Source organism: Xenopus laevis, chromosome 3L, assembly GCF_017654675.1.
Source record: "Xenopus laevis strain J_2021 chromosome 3L, Xenopus_laevis_v10.1, whole genome shotgun sequence".
Taxonomy (NCBI): Eukaryota; Metazoa; Chordata; class Amphibia; order Anura; family Pipidae; genus Xenopus; species Xenopus laevis.
Window position 1 is genome coordinate 161,128,845 of NC_054375.1, and position 22,362 is coordinate 161,151,206.

A 22,362-nucleotide genomic window follows, 5' to 3' on the forward strand; every position below is an offset into this window, starting at 1 on the left:
CCCAGGTTGGGTGGAGCAACGATGGAAAGGGGCGGGTGATGTTGCTAAGGACCAAGGACTTATGTAACAAACACAAGCTGATTGGACGAGGCCTATGTCAGACATTGGGGAAACAGGTAAGTACCACTCCCAGGCAAAACGGCATCCCCCAATAGTGACAGCAATAACCCCAAAAGTGCTGAATCCCTCTAACTAGCTCCTCCCCCAGCCCACTGCATTCCACTTGGGGTACATATAGATATGAAGTGAGAAAGCTGTATCGCCCCCTACTGTAAATGATAAGGATATTAGAAGTCACTGAGGGGTTGTTCTGTGACCATATAAAGGCACAAGGCTGCAGGCTGAGTTATACAGGGAACTCTGAGTATCACTCATGTATTATAAGGGATAATGTACCCCCTACTGTAAATGATAAGGATATTAGAAGTCACTGAGGGGTTGTTCTGTGACCATATAAAGACACAAGGCTGCAGGCTGAGTTATACAGGGAACTCTGAGTATCACTCATGTATTATAAGGGATAATGTACCCCCTACTGTAAATGATAAGGATATTAGAAGTCACTGAGGGGTTGTTCTGTGACCATATAAAGGCACAAGGCTGCAGGCTGAGTTATACAGGGAACTCTGAGTATCACTCATGTATTATAAGGATAATGTACCCCCTACTGTAAATGATAAGGATATTAGAAGTCACTGAGGGGTTGTTCTGTGACCATATAAAGGCACAAGGCTGCAGGCTGAGTTATACAGGGAACTCTGAGTATCACTCATGTATTATAAGGGATAATGTACCCCCTACTGTAAATGATAAGGATATTAGAAGTCACTGAGGGGTTGTTCTGTGACCATATAAAGACACAAGGCTGCAGGCTGAGTTATACAGGGAACTCTGAGTATCACTCATGTATTATAAGGGATAATGTACCCCCTACTGTAAATCATAAGGATATTAGAAGTCACTGAGGGGTTGTTCTGGGTATAGAGGTGTGTGTATATTATAAGGATATGAGGAAAGCCAATTGAATGAAGTAGCTCCAGGCAGTCTATTTAATGAGTGTATTTAGCAGTGTAATTAGACTATATGTTCCGGGCGCAGTACATTATGAAGTGTCCGAAGATGTGACACAGACACCTGAACCTGCAGCCGTAGGAACTGAACATTGGGGTCTGAATCAGAAAAACGTCATTATTATTATTATTATTATTATAAGGATTTCCTGGTCGCAGACATTACAAGTAGACAGAGGCCCCTCTGGCATTTGCCACAAGCCATAGATTGTGAGTCAGGGCCAGTAGCCCGTGTGTTAGTCAGTGGGGAAGTAGCCCAGTGTGGCCCCTCGTTTCACTAGTGTCTCTTTCTTTCGGCCCCTCCTGGAGCCACATGCTCCCCCCTCAGCACCAATCAGAGTTCTCTCTGCTGCTCCCCCTCCCCCACTCAAGCTCCGGTGTAAAGGTGGAGTTATAGAGAGTGAGCTGGAGGGACCCCAAACATGACTTGCCCCTCGTTTCTTACTGTGGGACAAGGAAGGGTAAGTGGGCGAGTCTGTGGGGGTCACTGAGGGAGGGGTGGGCACAATATGGTTCTTATGGAGCCGCTGGGTCGGGGGTTGTTGCACATGGAACAGAGAAGGACAGTGAGGACTCGGGACTCAACATCGCTGCCATTTGCCTTTCTGACGAGGACGTCATTGATCCCAATTAATCCCAGTCACTGGGCTCTCCAAAAAGCTAAAAGTTTGTGAGGTGCTTGTTGGCAAGTGCCCATGTGGGTAGATGCGCCTCTGCCAGGAGAAACACTGGCACAAACAATTGTCAGCTCTTGCTCCAACCCACACTGTGCAGAAACTATAAAAAACATTAGGAAGAAAGATTGCCCGAGTACACTTTGCCTTTAAAAACAATTGTTCCCCAAAAAACAATGTGAGTTCATGTTCCAGCTCTGGGGAAATACTGGGCGATTGCTGGAAAGAAGTGTTTGGACATGAGGAAGAAGAAGAAGCTTTGGCTGATGGAGGCAGAACATACAGAGGAACCAGAAGATTTTCTGCACAAGGAGAACATTTCCAGTAGCCGAGTGTTTCTATACCAGTTGCTGTGCCTGGGGCCACACTCAAGCCAGAGAAAAGCGGGACAAGCTGGTTGTACTTGCAATTATAGGGGAATTCGCTATAGTAGGAAGGTAAGGACAGGGCCACCAGCACAAAGACAGGGCCACTTCAGGCAAAACCAGGTTTATTTAGGACTTTTCCCAACATAAAGTCACAGCACACAGTTCATTAGCGTTTCAGCTTTACACAAAGTTGTCCCCACTCTGGGCTTCTTACTATACAAGTTGCTTTCCACATTGTGGAATATTCAGGCTTTTTACTCTTCCCTCCAGGGACACAAATTCACCAGCTTCTGGCCTGGCTCAATCACTTTAGACTCAATCACCTGCTCAGGCTCCTTCTGCTCCTCTGGGAGTTCCTGAGACAGACAGGTAACCTCTCCAGTTCTGGGCCCTGCTCTGAGAGACCCTAAGCCTTCCTATAGAAAGTGACCTCCGACATGCAAACTGGATCACTGGAATAGATGGTCTGTTCCTACAGAACCCTAGAACTTCCTGGGCCAGAACGCTAAAGGGATTTTATACTCACAGAAAATTCTCTTCTAGTAGGCCCGAACGGTCAGTGCAGACGTATGTCTTCATCAACTCTGGAGGTGGGACACAAGATTTGGTCTATTGGCCCCTCCCTCAGGATATTTAGGCTCCACCTCTGTTCCCCAGTTCTGTTGGAAAGTTCAGTGAGGTGTTTAAGAGAGAGCAAGTAGGAAGGAAGGTCAAGAGACAAAACAGTATGGAAGATAAAGAATAGAGAGGCTTCTCAGCAATACTAAAATCAGCCCATGACCCATGAGTAGAAAATCCCTTTCTCTCTAGCCGGCCCTCCTGTCAGTGCAGACGTATGGGGACGTCCAAAAGCTGTGTATTAGGGGTAGGCTGTCCCTTAACAACGGTGGGTAGGCTGAACTAGAAGGATTCTCTTATAAAACTTATGGAACTGCAGCTTGTAAAACTTTGCGGCCAAAGAAGACCAAAGTGGAAGCAAAAACGTTTGATAAAACTTAAAAGTATTTGGTGAAGACCAAGTTCTGATGGGCCCAGGAAGCATTTTGTGCTTTAAAGTGAGTTGTAGCTTTAAACAGCTGTAAATTGTTGTTGAGAGTGAAGCCTTGATTAATTGATTAACTAATCTCTACAAGTCATCGTGTGAGTAGCCTCTGTGTGATGGAGCGTAAGACTTTCAGCCCATCTGAGCTCCTGAAAGCCACGGTCCTCTTTCTGTAAGTCTTCATTGCCCTGACCACATGGAGGGAGTAGTTGCCTTTCCTGGTCGTTGGCAGGATTTGGGCAGAAGAACAATTTCCTGGTTGATGTGGAATGGTCACGACTTTTAGTAATAATCTGGGAACTGTGCGCAGGACTACCTTATCACTGGCAATTATAAGCCATGGTTCCTTATATGATAGCGCTGTATTCCGATTCCCTTTTGGCTAAAGTATTGGCAATAAGGAAGGACTTTCAAGTTGAACCATTTCAGGTCACAGGAGTGAAGAGGTTGAAAGGGAGCCATTATTGTCGCAGCAGGAGAATATGGAGAATTGTTTTATTGGGGCTCTTGGCTAGTATATATGGCAGAGCCAGTTTATAACTTCTGGCAGCCTATGTTTGTTTCATGTGCAAGGTTGGCTAGCTGAAATGAAGGGAATATTCATTTCTGGAAATTTGAGCATTTTCTGTTAACACTGCAGCCATTCTCCATCCTATATTGAGACTTTACAGTTGTGTGTTATAGTAAATATATAAAATGATAGTATGGTTCTGGATATTCATGTTACATACGCCTCCCATGTGCTCCCGGTGCTCCCATATTAGTTTCCTGGAGGAGAACCAGTGGAGGAACATTAGCCAGACATAGGGATAGGCTTTAGGTTTGGATGTTTTCCTTGCTTGTAGCATTAGGTCCATCACTGTCACAGAGAAACCTCTGAGCCCATAATTGGGTCTTAAATACCAGGCTGGCAAACGAAGCAGGTTGGGGTGTGGAGCTGGGCCCTGGAGTAGTAAATCGTGTTGCAGTGGAGGTCTCCATGGTTTGGATATGGACATGCTCACAAGATCTGTGTACCAGAGTCTGATGAGCCATTTGGGGGCAATGAGTATTATCACTCCTTCCCATTTGATCTTGGCAATAATCCTGGGTCGTATTGGTTGCGGGGGAAATGCATAGACTCTCTTGAAGTTCTAGGGGATTACCAGGGCATCTATAAATGCCGCCCCTGGATCCCTGGAGCAGTAACATGGAACTTTGTGTCTGGATGCTAATGGTCTATGTCTGGTGTCCCCCATCTGGTGGTTATGTGGGTGAAGACCTCATGATGAAGGCCCCGTTCTCCCAGGTTGATTATCTGCAGGCTGAGGAAATTGGCCTCCCAGTTTAATACTCCGGTAATATAAACTGCAGAAGTCGATGGTACGTGGTGTCCTGCCCACTTTAGGAATTGTGTTACCTCCTGCATGGCCATCATGCTGCATGTTCCTCCTTGTTTGTTCACATAGGCCACCACTGTGGTGTTGTCTGATTGAACTCGGACTTGTTTGAAGGATGTTGGACCAGCCTCGAAGGGCTAACACTATGGCCTGAAGTTCTAGCACATTGATTGGTAAGCGAGACTAATATTGAGTGCACTGTCCCTGCAAAGTGTAGGTGCGATACACTGCCCCCACCGGAATGTGCTCGAGTCAGTTGTCACGATCTCCCAGGTCTGTGGTGCCCAACTTCTGCCAGAAGTAATGTGTGCCCGAACCCTCCACCACGAGAGGCTGACCCTGGTTTCTGGTGCTATTGGGATGTTTTGCTGGAGATCTTTGTTCCAGCCCTGAAGAAAGTTGCGCTGTAGCGGTCACAAGTGAAATCTGGCATAGGGGGATCACATCTATCATGAACCACAGTAACTGGAGGCAGTCTGTTGCCATTACGTTGGTCTAGTTGAGAAGGCGTCTCATGCTGGAGATAATGGTGCCGACTTTGTCCCTTGTCCCCCAATCCATTGTACTATCTGTCGAATAGTAGCTCTGGGAAGTGTATCTGCTGAGCGGGTAGCAGGGAGCTTCTGCAGTGGTTTATCAGCCACCCATGTTGTGGTAGTACTCGTAGGGTTATTGTTGTATCCTTGGCTGCTTGATCTTGTCTTGAGAAGGAGGTCATCGAGATATGGTAGCACATGGATCCCCATGGTTCTCAAGTGTTCCTTGCCGCTATGGGCACTAGGACTGTTGTGAACATTTGCGGTGCAGTGCAGAGTCCGAAGAGGAGAGCTACAAATTGGAAGGAACTGAAGGAAGGCCTGTGAGCTGAGTTAGGTTGTGTAGTGGCAGCTTTCCTTTGTCTATTTGACTGCTGCCACTGTTGTCTTTTGTGCCTTATACTCTGGGCTGTACCGGAGGTATGAAAGTTTGGTGCACAAAAGTAACAGAGGTTATGGTTAGTTGTGGACCACGTTCCCCTGGGAGAAAGTCTGTTCGGTTTATCAGTGCGTCTTCTCTTACCAGGTGGGAGGAAGGTGCTCTTTCCTCCTGTGACAATTTGTTTGAGGTCCGGTCCAAACAGGGATTCCCCTGTATATCGTAACCCCCACTAGCTTGTTCTTGGAAGCTGTATCCCCTAACCAGAGAGCTCTTCTGGCTACCCCCCAATAGACCATCGACTTGGTGGATGATTTCCAAGACTGGATCCGCTATAAAAGATAGGGTGATACACAGGTGGTTGGTGGGTAATTTCCTGTGCCCAGTGCTTTGCAGTTGTGGCTAATCCGGCTACTGGTCGTCAGATTGCTGTTGAGTGGTTACATGCTCTTTTTATCGACGACTCACAACTTTTTATCCATGGGGTCTTTGTATCTTCAGTCGGCAGTGTAGTATGTCTGAAGAGTCTGGCAATGGTAGAGTCCACTTTGGGTGGTGTGTTGCCATCATGTCTTTTTAGTAGCTTTTTGGAGATGTCCGATTTTGTGAAAGTGACTTGCTCACTGTGTCCGTCTGAGACAGCCTCATCTGACACTTGAGATTCTGAATCATGGAATGAAAACAGATCAATATTGGATGATGGCACCTCCTCAGCGTCCAATAGTTCTGTAGGGGACTCAAGCTTTTTGTTGGGTAGCCTGTGGTTGAGCAGGGGCTGAAATGTGGTCTCACTCTTAAAAAGAAATCCCGTAACTGGAATTTGTGGCACTTGCTCTGAGGCAGCCCTTCTAGAGGGAGTATGGTTGGTTGCCTGGGATTGAGGCTCCTCTACACTTTGAGTCTCTATCATCCCTGGACTTGTTTCCATTATAGTATTGTGGGGGCATAACAGTGCTGGTTCACTATTTGTACAATCTGAACAGTATATATAGGGGAGACATTTAAGGCGAAACACTTTATCCTTCTTTGGGATAATTGTAATAGATATAGATACAGGGCAGAAGTGGGGGTACACAGAAGAGTGCAATGTGGGGGAGCACAAGCACATTTCCACTGGCTCCCTCCCTCAAATTCATAACTCCTGGGAACTTGACAACAATCGCTGCTGCAGGAATGAAAGCTCCTTGCCCAGCCCTGTGAATATGTAGTGTCCCAGCGAGAGGCAAGTTGAGACTGGGATGTGGAATGTGCCTCAGGGAATTGCTCTTCCAGTGAAAGGAAACTTGATCCAATCACTCCAGCCCTCACATCACAACCTCATACTGAGAAACATCTTCTGTGCCCACCATTCCCACCCCAGGGAAAGACCAAGGATCACATGGGGGGTACATTCCTCTAGATTTAGATGTTCCATGTCAATAGCCAATCCATGTAACACCCAGTTTACTAAATCAGGGCTCAATTTAGCACCAAGACCCCTTCAAACACGTGACAGTGGTTGCCAATTAAAGGAAAAAAAAAAAAGGATCTTTAGAAACACTAATCACAACTTACATGAACCTGGTGAAGGGGTTGAGATACAGGAGGAGCACCCCTTTAAAGGAACAGTAACACCAAAAAATGTAATTGTTTTAAAGTAATGAAAATATCATGTACTGTTGCCCTGCATTTGTAAATATGATGTGTTTGCTTCAGAAACACTACTATAGTTCATATAAACAAGCTGCTGTGGAGCAATGGCAGAAATTGAAAAATGACTATATGGCACAGGTTAACTAATGGATAACAGATAACACCATTAGACAGACAGAACTTATTTGCTGTCTGCTGTGTAACCTGAGCCTTTCAATGGCTGCCCCCATTGCTACACAGCAGTTTATTTATATAAACAATAGTAGAGTTTCTTAAACAAACAGCAGTTTTACCAGTGCAGGGCAAAATTGCATTATATTTTCATTACTTTAAAACACTTTTTGACGTTACTGTTCCTTTAAATGTCAGATCAATCACATTTTGGAATTATATGGAGTAGAAAACTCCATGCCTCATGAGTCCTCAGCCAGGCTCAGTGGGCAACAAATCGTCTGATGATTCAGTTGATACAGGGTCTACTACACATCACACCAGGGACAGTTGTCCCACCTTGGAACATACAATGGTGCCAAGAGGTCCCATGGAAGATCCTTTGGAATTTACTCAGGAGATATCAGAGTGTTACCTACATGGCCAGCCATAACCTCACTCAGGAGAGCGGGAAGTCCAAGCATTGGCCATTGTGGAGGAATTACTTGTAGCCAACAAAGAAAGTAAAAACTGATGGAAACATCATGTGTAAGATACAGAGTACAAGTCTTCTCTGGCCAAGTACATAGTGAGGAGCATGGAGTTGTCCTACAGAAGTAGAAGTGCAGTTCAGCAGAGCTCCCCTTATGGCTTACGTGGGTCCCACATGGACTGCCAAGCAGAAGAGTCCACCCCCCCCCCCAAAAGGCAGCTTTAAAGGAACAGTTTGTTGTGAACGTACGCAAAATAACAAATGTTTCTAATATATTTAGTTAATTCCAAAAATGTCCTGTATAAAGGCTGGAGCGAGTGCATGGCTAATGTAATGCTTGAACCCTACTTCTCCTTTGCACCCCTCTAACCTGTCAGTAACCAATCAGTGACTTGAAGGGGGTCACAGGGGACAGAGCTGCCCAGTTTTCGTCAGGGTCTCACCTGTGACATAAGGATTAAAGGCAGTTCTGCCCCTGTGCGTGTTATAGGGGTGCAAAGGAGAAGTAGGGTTCAGGCTATTACATCAGACATGACATTTTTGGATAACTATATTAGAAACATTTGCTATTTTGCCTAATAACCCAGTATGACAAACCTGCTGCTGCTTCCTGATTGACAGGCAGGGTCCCGTCAGCTCTTGGGATACACATGTAACAGGGGCTCAGAGGGGATCCCCATTTCCATTTAGGGAAGAACTCGGTGCCTATACCAGGAATCTAAATGAAACACATAAAAGCCCTTAAAGGGGCACACACGTGTGCAATGAGCAGGTTTGGTGCAGGAGTTTAGCAGCTACACTAGTCATAAATAACGTGGGAATAAACCAGACTCATTACGTGGCAGACGAGTTGGGGAAAGAAACACATGGGACACTGGAGGTGCAGTTCCATCTTTACTGCTGCATCACTCTGTGCAATAAAACAGAACGCCCCAAACAAAGTGCAAACAAGCCCCTCCCACCAATACAAACAGTGCAGGGGGAACACCCCCAATTAAAGTGAACTATTGCAGTGTCCCAAAAATTCCCATGGAATCCAGTGCAGCCGGAAGATGGAAGAGCGCTGGCACCTGTGTAAGGAAAGAGACAAGAGTCAGCTCTTGGGCTCACACCCCTTTATACACTACATAGCAACGGCTGAGAATACCAAGGAAAGTACCATAGCAAGAGTGAATGGCAGCTGATGGGTATCTGAAATCATTCCTACCTGTGCCCCTGAAAATGGCACGTTTCTAGCAGCGGATGAGTTCATTCTGGGGCAGGTGTATCTGCAATCCCTGGATCCGGGGCAGAGCTCTAACAAAACAAGAGTTAGTGCAATAGCCTCCAGTTGTGCTCAGTAGAATTAGTGCAGAATGGGGCCCCCCACCTGTACTTGCCACAATATGCTCATCACTTGCCCGACAGACTGTCTAGGGGAGCAAGAGTACGGGCACACGGCGGCACTGGAGGAGACCTCTTATATAACCAATACCTGAACAGGTGCTCCGTCATCTGTGGGAGAATCACTGGGGGTCCCTTCTTCAGAAGCAGGGTGCTGAGTTGGTTCTGCTTTGCCCTCACCCTACAGATTGATCAGGGTAACAAGCAGTTAATTACATGATATAGGCCCCTCCCCTCATGACCCCCAGTAATAGACGGACCTGGGCTGTGGCCGCTACTTGGGTGGCCCCTTGGCGCCTGCGCCGCTGGACATAAGGTCGGTTACGTTGCCTCTGTGGCTCCGGCCGAGGATCTTCCCCAGATTCAGCTTTGGTCTCTCCGTCACCTCCTTCTGGGGTCTGCTGAGGTGCAGGGCGAGGACGGAAAGGCCTGTAAGGGGTTAACACTTTAGGATCAGATGCGGAGGAGATTCTGTAGCACCCACTCCTGCTGGGATTGGTCCTTGCTACACCCAACAACTCACTGGCACAATGTATACATGCAGGACCTGTATAACCAACCCCCCCCCCCAGGACCTGCCCTATATACCATAGCTAGGGGCAAACCTGCGGAATCTTTGTCGGAACCTGCGAGGGGGCGGTCTCTGCGGATCATCACCACTAGCCAGGGCTTCCGATGTGGGGGCAACTGGGTCCTTATTCTCAGACTGCTCTGTAACCTGCAAGGCAATCAAAGTCCATATATTCATACAGTGAATCCTTGTCACAAGAGCTTACAGTCTACAGCATAGACATTAAATGGGCTACTGGGGGCTGAGGCAAGCCCAGAGTAGTAACTTGCTGAGAGACACTTACCTCTGCTCCCTGGTTCTGCTGGTTATTGGGTCTGGGACCCCTTCTGAAGCGCCTTCTGTAGAAGAATGGAGGGGGTCGCCTACGCTGGGGTCTCTGCTGTGGGGAAGTCTCCTCCCCTCTCTCCCCTTCACTCATCTGTTCAGGACTAACCCCTTCACCCCCAGACTCTCCCGCAGTATCCGCACGGGGCCTGTAGAAACGCCGGCGAAACCTGCGTCTGTTTGGGGCAAAGCGACTCCCTTTAACTGGGACCCCTCCTGGGCCCGTCACATTGGCCGCCTCTGCTCCCTGCGTGGGAAACAGGAGATAAGATTGGGGTGTCTGCTCTGTACCCCACTTACCAACAGGGCAGCTCTCACCTTCTCTCCTTCTACGACATCAAACTCCACCGTCTCACCATCACCCACACTGCGCAGAAACTTCCGTGGATTGTTCTTTTTTATTGCAGTCTGGGGGGGACACACATTATCAACAATTACATGTCACACTGACACCCCCAGGGACCCCAACATGGCCAGTCACTGCACAAACACAATAACATGACAATATAGTGGCACATTAGCTGGGAGTAATGACTGACACAATTAGTCATCTAATAGCCAAACCCCTTCCTATACTGATGGTTATATCTCCTTTCCTCCCCACCAATGAATCACTCATTCCCCCTCTCTTGGTAGGGAATCCCATAACCTGACTGCCCTTACAGTAAAGAACCCCTTCCTATGCTGATGGTGAGATCTCCTTTCCTCCCCACCAATGAATCACTCATTCCCCTCTCTTGGTAGGGAATCCCATAACCTGACTGCCCTTACAGTAAAGAACCCCTTCCTATACTGATGGTGAGATCTCCTTTCCTCCCCACCAATGAATCACTCATTCCCCCTCTCTTGGTAGGGAATCCCATAACCTGACTGTCCTTACAGTAAAGAACCCCTTCCTATGCTGATGGTGAGATCTCCTTTCCTCCCCACCAATGAATCACTCATTCCCCTCTCTTGGTAGGGAATCCCATAACCTGACTGTCCTTACAGTAAAGAACCCCTTCCTATGCTGATGGTAAGATCTCCTTTCCTCCCCACCAATGAATCACTCATTCCCCCTCTCTTGGTAGGGAATCCCATAACCTGACTGCCCTTACAGTAAAGAACCCCTTCCTATACTGATGGTGAGATCTCCTTTCCTCCCCACCAATGACCAATGAATTGTGACATGTAGCAATAGGTGGGGCCAGGGAGAACACTTAGCAGTACAAATAATCCATTAGCAGGTGTCAGGGAGTTGTTACCTGGTTACCTTCCCAATTGTCAGATTTAAAAATTAAATAAAAAAAATATTCATTTGCGCTTTTGAAAAACAGATTTCAGAGCAGAATTCTACTGGAGCTGCCATATTAACTGATGTGGTTTGAAAAAAAAAAAAAAGCCCCCCCCCCAAAAAAATAATGTTTTCCCATGACAGTTTCCCTTTAAAAGGAATGTGTAAGTGTTTAGTGTATGACACAGGGTTAAACGTGGGACAATAAAGGAGCAGAGAGTAAAGAGCAGACACTATACTAAGTCTTATACAAATGGAAAGGTAAATACACTGGGACAGGAGGGAATTTGGGATAAAGGAGAATGTGCACAAGGGGCGGGACAAGCCCACAAGGGGCGGGACAAGCCCACAAGGGGCGGGACAAGCCCACAAGGGGCGGGACAAGCCCACAAGGGGCGGGACAAGCCCACAAGGGGCGGGACAAGCCCATGGATCTGGAGAGAAGACTGATGAGTAGCGGCGCCTCCCACAATAAATGACCTTGGAGGAAGATACAGAGGGGAACCAGCAGAGAAGTGAAGCTGAAGGGGTTAATGTCAGTAAATATGAGAGTTAATGAGAGATTTACACATAATGACAGAGTGAAGTCTCACACACAGGTCTGAACAAGTGATACAATTACCAATAAGTATTGGGGGGTTACTCTTCTACTGCTCCCACAAAATAGACCAATGAGCATGGGGAAGAGCAGGGGATTGTGGGACAAATCGAGATGTCACTCACATTGTACAACAGTCTCCTTCACAAACACTGGGCAGTAACCCATAGCAACCAGTGCTAGTTACACAACTGATAGTGGGGAGCTAATGTTTCAGGGGGAGACTGCCCCCGTCTGTACCCCACAATTGAACCTCACACACAGTTATTATTTGTTATACAAACCCTCCTCCCCATGAGCACTGGCCCATTCTTGATTGTACAAGCCAACAGGTAGCCAACAGGTAGCCAACAGGTAGCCAACAGGTAGCCACCAGCTGTATGAGGGGACACAGCACCCACCTGATGCACAAACACATCTTCTTTGGTGTCATTTCTGTGAGAGGAAGAAGAAGAGACAGTCAGTGGCAGCACTAATAACTTCTGATCCCAAGAGCTGACACTTAAGCTACATTCAGAGAAACCTTCTCTTTACACTGGGGAAATACACAGCTTAGTAACAATGGGTGCTGGGTGTCAGTAGCACCCCTAGAGCCCAAACCTGACAGTACTGGCCACAATCACTAGACAAAGTGCCCCCAGCCTATTATTGCCCAGGGGAGGGGCATGTTGAGGTGAGTGCCAGTAGGTAGGTCACATACCTGTTGATAAATCCGTAGCCGTTGCGAACGTTAAACCACTTCACTGTTCCTTGCACTTGAGTGGCTGCAACACAAAATGACAGTCAGTGAGGATCACATACAAGTGCCGCCCCAATGTGGAATGGGAGGGGCCTGTAGCTAAAGGAGAGCTTTCTGCAAATAACAGGGGAATTGATAAAGGGGAGGGCAGATTTATTATGCGGAGTGAAGCAACCAATCAGATCTTTGCTTTTGCAGAAATCTAATTGCTGATTGGTTGCTCGGTCTGATATTTACACCGCATGATAAATAGGTCCCTGAGTCCCATTATAAATAGAGTAAAGCCTGTGGCTAATATAGAGGGGGATGCAAGTGTTTGTAGTTTCATATTTGACTAAAGGTGCATAAAGTGACCTCCCAGCAGAGGCTCCATCTATTGGCTCGTGGAAATGTGGCCCAGCTGATTGACAGGTTGTTGCAGCCTCTGCTAAAATAATGAGACTCCTGATTGGGAGATACAAAACATGTGTTACAAGTTGTAGATTTAGGTGGAACGAGGCAGAATTCAGTAATGTGTTTATATTTATGTAGATCACATGTTCAAGGGATTAAAGGGGTTGTTGATGTGGGTAACAAAGTGACACATGTAACATTAATACAACACACATTGTCACAGAAAATTAAAAGTACAGTTGAAGAGATAAGTCACCTCAGAAGTTTCCCTGTACTAATCCTTCAGTTCCACACGGACCCTGTGCTGAGAGGGGGTCACTGACCCCCAAAAACACTACAGTCGATACTCCGCTTCCTTATATGACATCACACATTGTACTGGCAGCTAAATGAACTCCTATTGGCTGTGTCTGCTGTCAATCTGCCACTGTTTCCTGTGCTGGGAACCTTGAGCAGCATCACGTCCTGAAAGATCTTGTCATGGGAAAACGTTTTTTCCCAAAACACATCAGTTAATAGTGCTGGCCAGCAGAATTCTGCACTCAAATCCAATTTGTAAAAGCAGATTTTTTTTGTTCAATTTTGAAATCTGACATGGGGCTAGACATTTTGTCAATTTCCCAGCTGCCCCTGGTCATGTGACTTGTGCCTGCACTTTAGGAGACAAATGCTTTCTGGCAGGCTGCTGTTTTTCCTTCTCAATGTAACTGAATGTGTCTCAGTGGGAACTGGATTTTACTATTGAGTGTTGTTCTTAGATCTACCAGGCAGCTGTTATCTTGTGTTAGGGAGCTGTTATCTTGTTAAGTTCCCATTGTTCTGTTGTTACGCTGCTGGGGGTGACTTCAACTTTCAGAGCACAAGTTACATGACTTGGGGCAGCTGGGAAATTGACAATATGTCTAGCCCCATGTCAGATTTCAAAATTGAATATAAAAAAATCTGTTTGCTCTTTTGAGAAATGGATTTCAGTGCAGAATTCTGCTGGAGCAGCACTATTAACTGATTCATTTTGGAAATAAACATGTTTTCCCGTGACAGTGTCCCTTGAAGAGAAACGGTTACAAGTTTGTGAGAGGGAGAGTGTGCGGCAGAGACTTAACTGAGCAGATGGGTGGGGATCAAGGTGCTTGGGACCTGGGATTTTCCAGATAACAGATCTTTCCATAATTTGGATCTCCATACCTTAAGTCTACTAGAAAATCATATAAACATGAAATAAAGCCAATAGGCTGGTTTTGCCTCCAATAAGGATTAATTATATCTTAGTTGGAATCAAGTACAAACTACTGTTTTATTACAACACAGAAAAAGGAAATCGTTTTTATGAATGTGAATTGGATTATAATGGAGTGTATGGCAGACAGCACTTGTACTTTCCAGAAATATATTATTTGGGGGGGGGGGGGGGTCAATGTATAATTTTGTGTATTTACCCCATAAAAAAATCATTATTCAGCAGCTGAGGTGACTTCAGGGACTATTTGTATGCGTTTGAGACTTTCCAAACGAGCTGAATTTTTGTCCATAAAGTTAAATATTTTTCTGCTATAAATCCCTATCATGAAAATATTTATATATAATTAGTTCAGGCTGTGGTGCACTTCAATCCAGCAGAGTTTTACTGCCTGGGTGCTGCTGTCATATATAATGTAGATAGTCGTATTCCAAGTGTAGGAATATGTAAAATAGCCGCCCCTAGTATTATGTGCAGGCAGTCCCTCCATGTTATGGACACCTAACTGGGTCCTAAAATACAGTTGGGAGGGGTACTGTTTGCTCTTTCTGCTCTAAGCTATGCCCCTGCTACTTCTCACAGTGACCAGCAGATGGCACTATGCTGGGATATAAAAGGCTCTGAAGCCATGCTTTCAGTGTCCATTTTGTGCTGGCTCTGACCTGAACAGGCAGGTAGAGCTCTGTGGAACCCAGACAGGTCAGGTCTAGTAAGAATAGGCTACTCACCATTATAGGTCACTCTAGGAGAGACAGACAGGTTATTTAGCTGAGCAGCTCAAGGCTCCGACGAGGAGAGTCAGAGGGATTAAGATCCCGGGTACTAATAGCCCAGAAGTAGGGACTAAGTGTATAGGAACAGGGTAGATAGATTCCCCTCAGGTTCCACTTAGAGAAAGGCTGAGAGCTGGGTGTACCTCTATTGCTGCTGAGCTTGTCCTCTTGCCTGTGGGGACTAATACTGACCATATGGTGCTGTGAGTGTTGTCTATTCAATGGGATACTAAATCCTGTCATGCTCTATTGTATACTCCACTGAGGATTGTGTATGTTCAATAAACCAGTTCATGTTTAAGTTATAAGAACCACTTGTGCCCAATTATTATACCCTGTATCCAGTTACAGTTGCACTACACCCTGCCTCCACACCGTTGCGAGGGCTCACTCCCTAAGATTACAGGTCTCATCCGGGGCATATTTATTAGGAGTGGAGCTCAATAGTGGTGTAAATAACACACAATTTACTATAGCGCTACACAAGGAATGACGCACTCCAGGACTTCATAATGAGATCAAGCAAAGTGAAGTTTATTTGTCAACGTTTCCGTCCAGTCTGGACCTACGTAAACGACACCCCCAAAATGCCTCAAGGGTGAGAGCCCAAAATGTTCAAAAAACAGCAGTTAAAGGGTTAAAGGTACTCTGCTGTGACTGTCACTTAGAGTTACCACCTCACCTGTTTATAAGCAAACTCATAGGAATCCACTAATTAGCAATTCATTTACATGCTGCAGACTGAACTCATTATGTGACTCTAAATGAATTGCTAATTAGTCAAGAAACAAGTCAGTGTTGCAATTTAGTACATAACTGACATTATACTTAATGCAAAAGTGATTAAAAGATAAAAATATAGAAATTGTATTGCCAGAAAAGGTTCAGTTCTAGTGTAGGCAGAAGGAGAGATTGGGAGACTGAGGTTCCTTGTGAGCAGTAATTGTCAGCTGAATGTGTGTGTTATTGAGAATATAAATAAAAATAGTCTTAATCATTACACCCGAGTCATCAACCAATGACCAAATCATGTGACTGGTTACACTGCACAAACAACCAATGAGTCACTAGGGGGAGGGCAGGATCAATGTCCAATAGGAAACAAGTAAGGGCAAAGCCTGGGCACGATGATGTCATGATATAGGTGTGTCAGGTTCAGAATAGGCCCCTCCCATCCCTGCAGAAGACTGGTCAGAGTGACAGGAGAAGGACTGAGTTAACAGGAATATAAATGAGATCTCTCAATGGCATCGTTACTTTTTGTTATGGAAAATGCTTCTTCTAACACATTCACAGCATTCTTAGTGGATTCTGAAGATTTGTACATTGAAGGTGACAACCCCTTTAAATCAGTTCAGCATCGGTTTAATTAGAACGGCTATAACAAATATGATAAAGACTTTATTTTGAATACACTAGACTTCCTATAAAACTATATACTGTGTATGAGAGAGAGAGAGAGAGACAGAGAGAGAGAGACAGAGAGAGAGAGACAGAGAGAGAGAGACAGAGAGAGAGAGACAGAGAGAGAGAGACAGAGAGAGAGAGACAGAGAGAGAGAGACACAGAGAGAGAGACACAGAGAGAGAGACACAGAGAGAGAGACACAGAGAGAGAGACACAGAGAGAGAGACACAGAGAGAGAGACACAGAGAGAGAGACACAGAGAGAGAGACACAGAGAGAGAGACACAGAGAGAGAGACACAGAGAGAGAGACACAGAGAGAGAGACACAGAGAGAGAGACACAGAGAGAGAGAGAGACAGAGAGAGAGAGAGAGAGAGAGAATTAACAAATTTGCAGGGGTTTAAATCACAATGGCTCTAATTTAGTTTTTACACATTGGTTTCATTATTGCACGATTGAATTTTTGGATTTGAAACTGTCAGGTGACCAGTGTACAATAATCATCCCAAGCAAATCAGTGTTTGAGGTGAAGCCGCAGAACCAATAAGGAGTGAGTGTTGTAGTTGAGTGATTTGAGAGACCTGTTGTTGGCTCATGGGTTACCCTTTACTATTTCTAAAGCAGCGTTTGTCAGGCCTTTAGGGAAATAGGTCTCATTTATTTATTTAATAAGAAAGAAATAGCAGGAAATAAAACGCACAGTTAGAAATACCTTCCTGTATTAAATGGAGATGAGAAATCACTGTGGTTGTTCCGTGTAATATCCTATCAGTAGTTGATGTGAGTGGAGATACAAGCACTTGTTCTGTTGATACATGATGTGTAAGTATATGATAAAGTCAATAGAGTTTGCAGGTAGTTGCACAAGATCAGAAATGTTATAACTTACAATCGCTCCTTTGTAATTTATCCACTCGCTTGTTTATAACTTAATCCAGAATTCGGCAAATCTTTCTGCCCAGCAGAACCAAATCCTAATCTGTATATGCAAATTAGAGACAGGGAGGGAAACCACGTGACTGTCACAAAACAGGTAATAAAAGCTTTTCCCATTCTGACCCCTAATTTGTATATGCAAATTAGAATTCACATTGGTATTTGGCCAAATCTTTTGCAAAACATTTGAGGGTTCAGTCTAATCCAAAACAATAGATTGGGTGCACCCCTATTAAAAGGCAACATATAATATATGAGTTGCACCTGAGGAAAGTCATCAGATGAGCACATGAATGAGATGTGTGTGCAATTCAGGAGGAGTTGTGTCCGTTTCACATTGATGGGATAGTACAAAACCCAACAAATACACAAGATATTGCCGCATAGACAAGAAGCCTTTGCATTTTTACATTAAACACACGACAACTAGAAACTTACAATTCAATGTCACTTGCTGCTAATTGATTAATTACATATATTTCACCATAATTCACTCACTTTCCTTTCTGACAAATCTACATCACCTTTAATAGAAGAGATTCCCATGAATGTGGTTTTGAGATCTTGAATATTCCCAATTTATATTAAGAATGTGCTTTAGTTCCGAATACTGAATTTATTTCATATTTAAATTGATTTTAGATGAATCTATTTACCGTAGTAATTCAATGACCTATGAACTTATTCTATTCATGTATTTATCTCACATATTAAGAAACATGTTACAAATGAATGAATTGTAGGCTACTGCGTTTAGTAACCTGACAGAGAATAGGCGACAGTCTCATCACTCTAATCCTCCTCTATGGAAGTGAAGTGTCAGCTCCTGTCACTTACCCAGACCAATCCAAATGGGATTCTAGTAGGGATGCAGCAAATCCAGGATTTGGTTTGGAATTCGGACGAATCCTTCTGCCTGGCCGAACCAATCCAAATTTGCATATGCAAATTAGGGGTGGGGAGGGAAGTACAACATTTTTCCCCATCCTACACCTAATTGACATATGCAAATTAGGGTTGAGATTCGGTTTGGTATTCGGCCGAATCTTTCACAAAGGATTGAGGGTTTCGGTCGAATCCAAAATAGTGGATTCAGTGCATCCCTAGATTCTGGTCCAACAGAAATATTCCACCTGGAATTCTGTAAGTACCTTCTCCAGATCCACAGGGGCTCCTCAAACTCGGCCTGAGCTGGGCACATTTCCCTAATGTTTGTCATACACAAGAGGGCGCTCTCATACTAGCCACATCTACAGAACAGTAGCCCCATGAGCCACCATAAAGCCTGACTGAACTACCAGACCCAGAGCAAACCATGCGCCCTGAAACAACTCATCAGCGCCCTGAAACAACAACAACAACAACTGATCAGCGCCCTGAACTAACAACAACCGATCAGCGCCCTGAAATAACAACAACAACAACCGATCAGCGCCCTGAAATAACAACAACAACCGATCAGCGCCCTGAAATAACAACAACAACCGATCAGCGCCCTGAAATAACAACAACCGATCAGCGCCCTGAAATAACAACAACAACCGATCAGCGCCCTGAAATAACTCATCAGCGCCCTGAAATAACAACAACAACAACTCATCAGCGCCCTGAAATAACAACAACAACCGATCAGCGCCCTGAAATAACAACAACAACCGATCAGCGCCCTGAAATAACAACTCATCAGCACCCTGAAATAACAACAACGGATCAGCGCCCTGAAATAACTCATCAGCACCCTGCCCAGCCAACACTCCCACCAACTGACAAAAGGCAAATAAGAGAAAGAATAAAGAAATAGAAGAATTAGGTGTATGTACCAATGAGAGGGGAGAGAGAACAGACTGGCCCCATATGAGGACAGACAGACAGTGAGTATGGACAGACTGAGGGGCCACAACTTGGAGACAGAACTGGGACAGACAGACCTACAGACCCACAGAGATGTGACCAGGAGACAGTGGAGCCCTAAATACTCAGCACTGGGGGACCCCCCACTTCCACAGATCCCCCGTCACTTCCATAAGAGAGGAAACTGCACTTCCTACTGGCAGACACTGACAATACACAAGAGACTGAGCCCCTAACCCCGCCCATTTCACTCCTCTACCTGCTTTGGCTTCCTGTGTATTTGTCAATAAAGCTCGTTTGATGTGAGACAGACTATGACACGGTGTATTAGAATACGAGGCGAGACCCTGCGAGTGCGGAAGTGCCCGCTGATACCGTATAACCTATAGTAGAAGTGCCGGTACCGTATTACCTATAGTAGAAGTGCCTACAAATTATCATAGTGCCTATAGTAGAAGCGCCTGAAGATACCGCAGTGCCTACAGTAGAAGCGCCTGTTGTGAGAGGCATTGGCCCTGGACTCACCCAGCACTTTCTTGTTGGCCTGGTTTCGAGCCGCGGCAATTCCGGGCTTCTGGATCTCGGGTTCGGACTCCGGTTGTGGCACCGGTTCGGGCTCCTGGGCTTCCGCCTCACTCATGCTCCTCCTCGAGATGACGGTACCGGCGTGTCTCGCTCTCTGGGCCCCTCCCCCACCTGTAACTGAGAGCCCGGCCCCTCCCGCGCACCCGCCTTATATACCTGAGCGGAACCGACCCAAGGATTTGATTGGTTGCCCAGCTGTCCGTCATAGGACAGCGCCCTTACATTGGCCAATCCGTTAACTGTCCCCGCCTTTCGCTCTCGTGACTGGCTATGCGCGGGGAAGGCGGGAATTACAAATCCTCAACTGCAACCGCCACGCGCGAGCCTCAGTCAGTGGGGAAACGTGATGAGCCGATTGGCTGCGGCCGGGCACGTGACGCCGAGATGGCCCGCCCCTCCTGTCAGAGCTGTACAGCCTCTGAGTTGTAACGTTCCCGCCTTTGGTCCTTGTGTGGAGATTATGAGAACTTGATTCCCTCACGTGCAGCTCATCTGCCTCCAACAACACTTCATTAAAGGGAAACCAAACCCTGCTGCTAATAAGTGGAGTTTAATTGAGTAACACACAGGAGAGCTACGGGAGCCTCCCCGGCCAAAATACTCCTCCATGTCACCAAGAAATCCTTCATTTCCCTCAATTTTACATCATTTCTTTCTGCTCCCGACAAACATGAAGCTCTGCTGTGTATTATTGTAGCCTGAGCTGCCCCTGTGTCCCTATTGCCCCTCCCCCGTGTGTGAGGGGCCCCCCCTGCTCCTGTCACATTGCCCCTCCCCCGTGTGTGCTGGGTCCTTCATTGCTTATGTGAGGGGCCCTCCTGCTCCTGTCACATTGCCCCTCCCCCGTGTGTGAGGGGCCCCCCCTGCTCCTGTCACATTGCCCCTCCCCCGTGTGTGCTGGGCCCCCCTGCTCCTGTCACATTGCCCCTCCCCCGTGTGTGCTGGGCCCCCCTGCTCCTGTCACATTGCCCCTCCCCCGTGTGTGCTGGGCCCTTCATTGCTCATGTGAGAGGAATTATGAGTAGGGGAGACAATGTGTCAGGAGGAGGAGGAGCCATGAGGGGAGGAGGAGCCTATGCCAGTGACGTAGAGTAGAGGGCATGAAGGAGGCTGATACACAACAATGAAAGTGCCTATAAATCATTTAGACAAGTGCCCCCCATGAGTCCAGCTGTCAGTATGGCCGGAGTATTAGGGGGGTTCAGAACAGACAAAGCATTTAGGGAATGGGCAGTTAGGCTTCATGTATAATATTGGTGCTGATTTGTATTTATGTGAAATAACCAATCAGCCTCTGACTTCTTCTCCCAACTTGTAGTCGACCGCTCAAAGCTTATTGCCGATTGGCTGCTGAGGGAAAGGAGCACAATAATTATTCTTAATAAACAAGCCCCATATGAGCAGATAAAAGGCCAAATCATTGCTGTGCCACTAGGGGACCAACTGTCAGTTTATTAGAGATCAATACTGTGCCACTGGGAGGTAACTGTCAGCTGGTTATTAGAGATCAATACTGTGCCACTGGGAGGTAACTGTCAGCTTATTACAGATCAATACTGTGCCACTGGGAGGTAACTGTCAGCTGGTTATTAGAGATCAATACTGTGCCACTGGGAGGTAACTGTCAGCTTATTAGAGATCAATACTGTGCCACTAGGGGACCAACTGTCAGTTTATTAGAGATCAATACTGTGCCACTGGGAGGTAACTGTCAGCTTATTAGAGATCAATACTGTGCCACTAGGGGACCAACTGTCAGTTTATTAGAGATCAATACTGTGCCACTAGGAGGTAACTGTCAGCTGGTTATTAGAGATCAATACTGTGTCACTGGGAGGTAACTGTCAGCTTATTAGAGATCAATACTGTGCCACTGGGAGGTAACTGTCAGTTTATTAGAGATCAATACTGTGTCACTGGGAGGTAACTGTCAGCTGGTTATTAGAGATCAATACTGTGCCACTGGGAGGTAACTGTCAGTTTATTAGAGATCAATACTGTGCCACTGGGAGGTAACTATCAGCTGGTTATTACAGATCAATACTGTACCACTAGGAGGTAACTGTCAGCTGGTTATTAGAGATCAATACTGTGCCACTGGGAGGTAATTGTCAGCTGGTTATTAGAGATCAATACTGTGCCACTAGGGGACCAACTGTCAGCTGGTTATTAGAGATCAATACTGTACCACTGGGAGGTAACTGTCAGTTTATTAGAGATCAATACTGTGCCACTAGGGGACCAACTGGCAGCTTATTAGAGATCAATACTGTGTCACTGGGAGGTAACTGTCAGCTGGTTATTACAGATCAATACTGTGCCACTGGGAGGTAACTGTCAGCTGGTTATTAGAGATCAATACTGTGTCACTGGGAGGTAACTGTCAGTTTATTAGAGATCAATACTGTGCCACTGGGAGGTAACTGTCAGCTGGTTATTAGAGATCAATACTGTGCCACTGGGAGGTAACTGTCAGCTTATTACAGATCAATACTGTGCCACTGGGAGGTAACTGTCAGCTGGTTATTAGAGATCAATACTGTGCCACTGGGAGGTAACTGTCAGCTTA

At 45.9% G+C, this 22,362-nt stretch overlaps 1 protein-coding gene across 2 annotated transcripts; it reads right to left on the reverse strand.

Moving 5' to 3' along the window:
* Nucleotides 1-8,604: 8,604 nt before the first annotated feature.
* ybx2.L (Y-box binding protein 2 L homeolog) lies at nucleotides 8,605-20,090 on the reverse strand. Of its 2 annotated transcripts, XM_041584983.1 has the most exons (11): nucleotides 19,734-20,090; nucleotides 17,134-17,226; nucleotides 12,573-12,636; nucleotides 12,274-12,307; nucleotides 10,320-10,409; nucleotides 9,961-10,248; nucleotides 9,712-9,824; nucleotides 9,367-9,535; nucleotides 9,198-9,287; nucleotides 8,931-9,019; nucleotides 8,605-8,793 (listed from the first exon to the last, which is right to left on the reverse strand). In XM_041584983.1, the coding sequence occupies exons 1-10, from the start codon at nucleotides 19,846-19,848 to the stop codon at nucleotides 8,972-8,974; spliced, it is 1,104 nt and encodes a 367-aa protein (XP_041440917.1). In that variant the 5' UTR covers nucleotides 19,849-20,090; the 3' UTR covers nucleotides 8,605-8,793; nucleotides 8,931-8,971.
* Nucleotides 20,091-22,362: the final 2,272 nt, after the last annotated feature.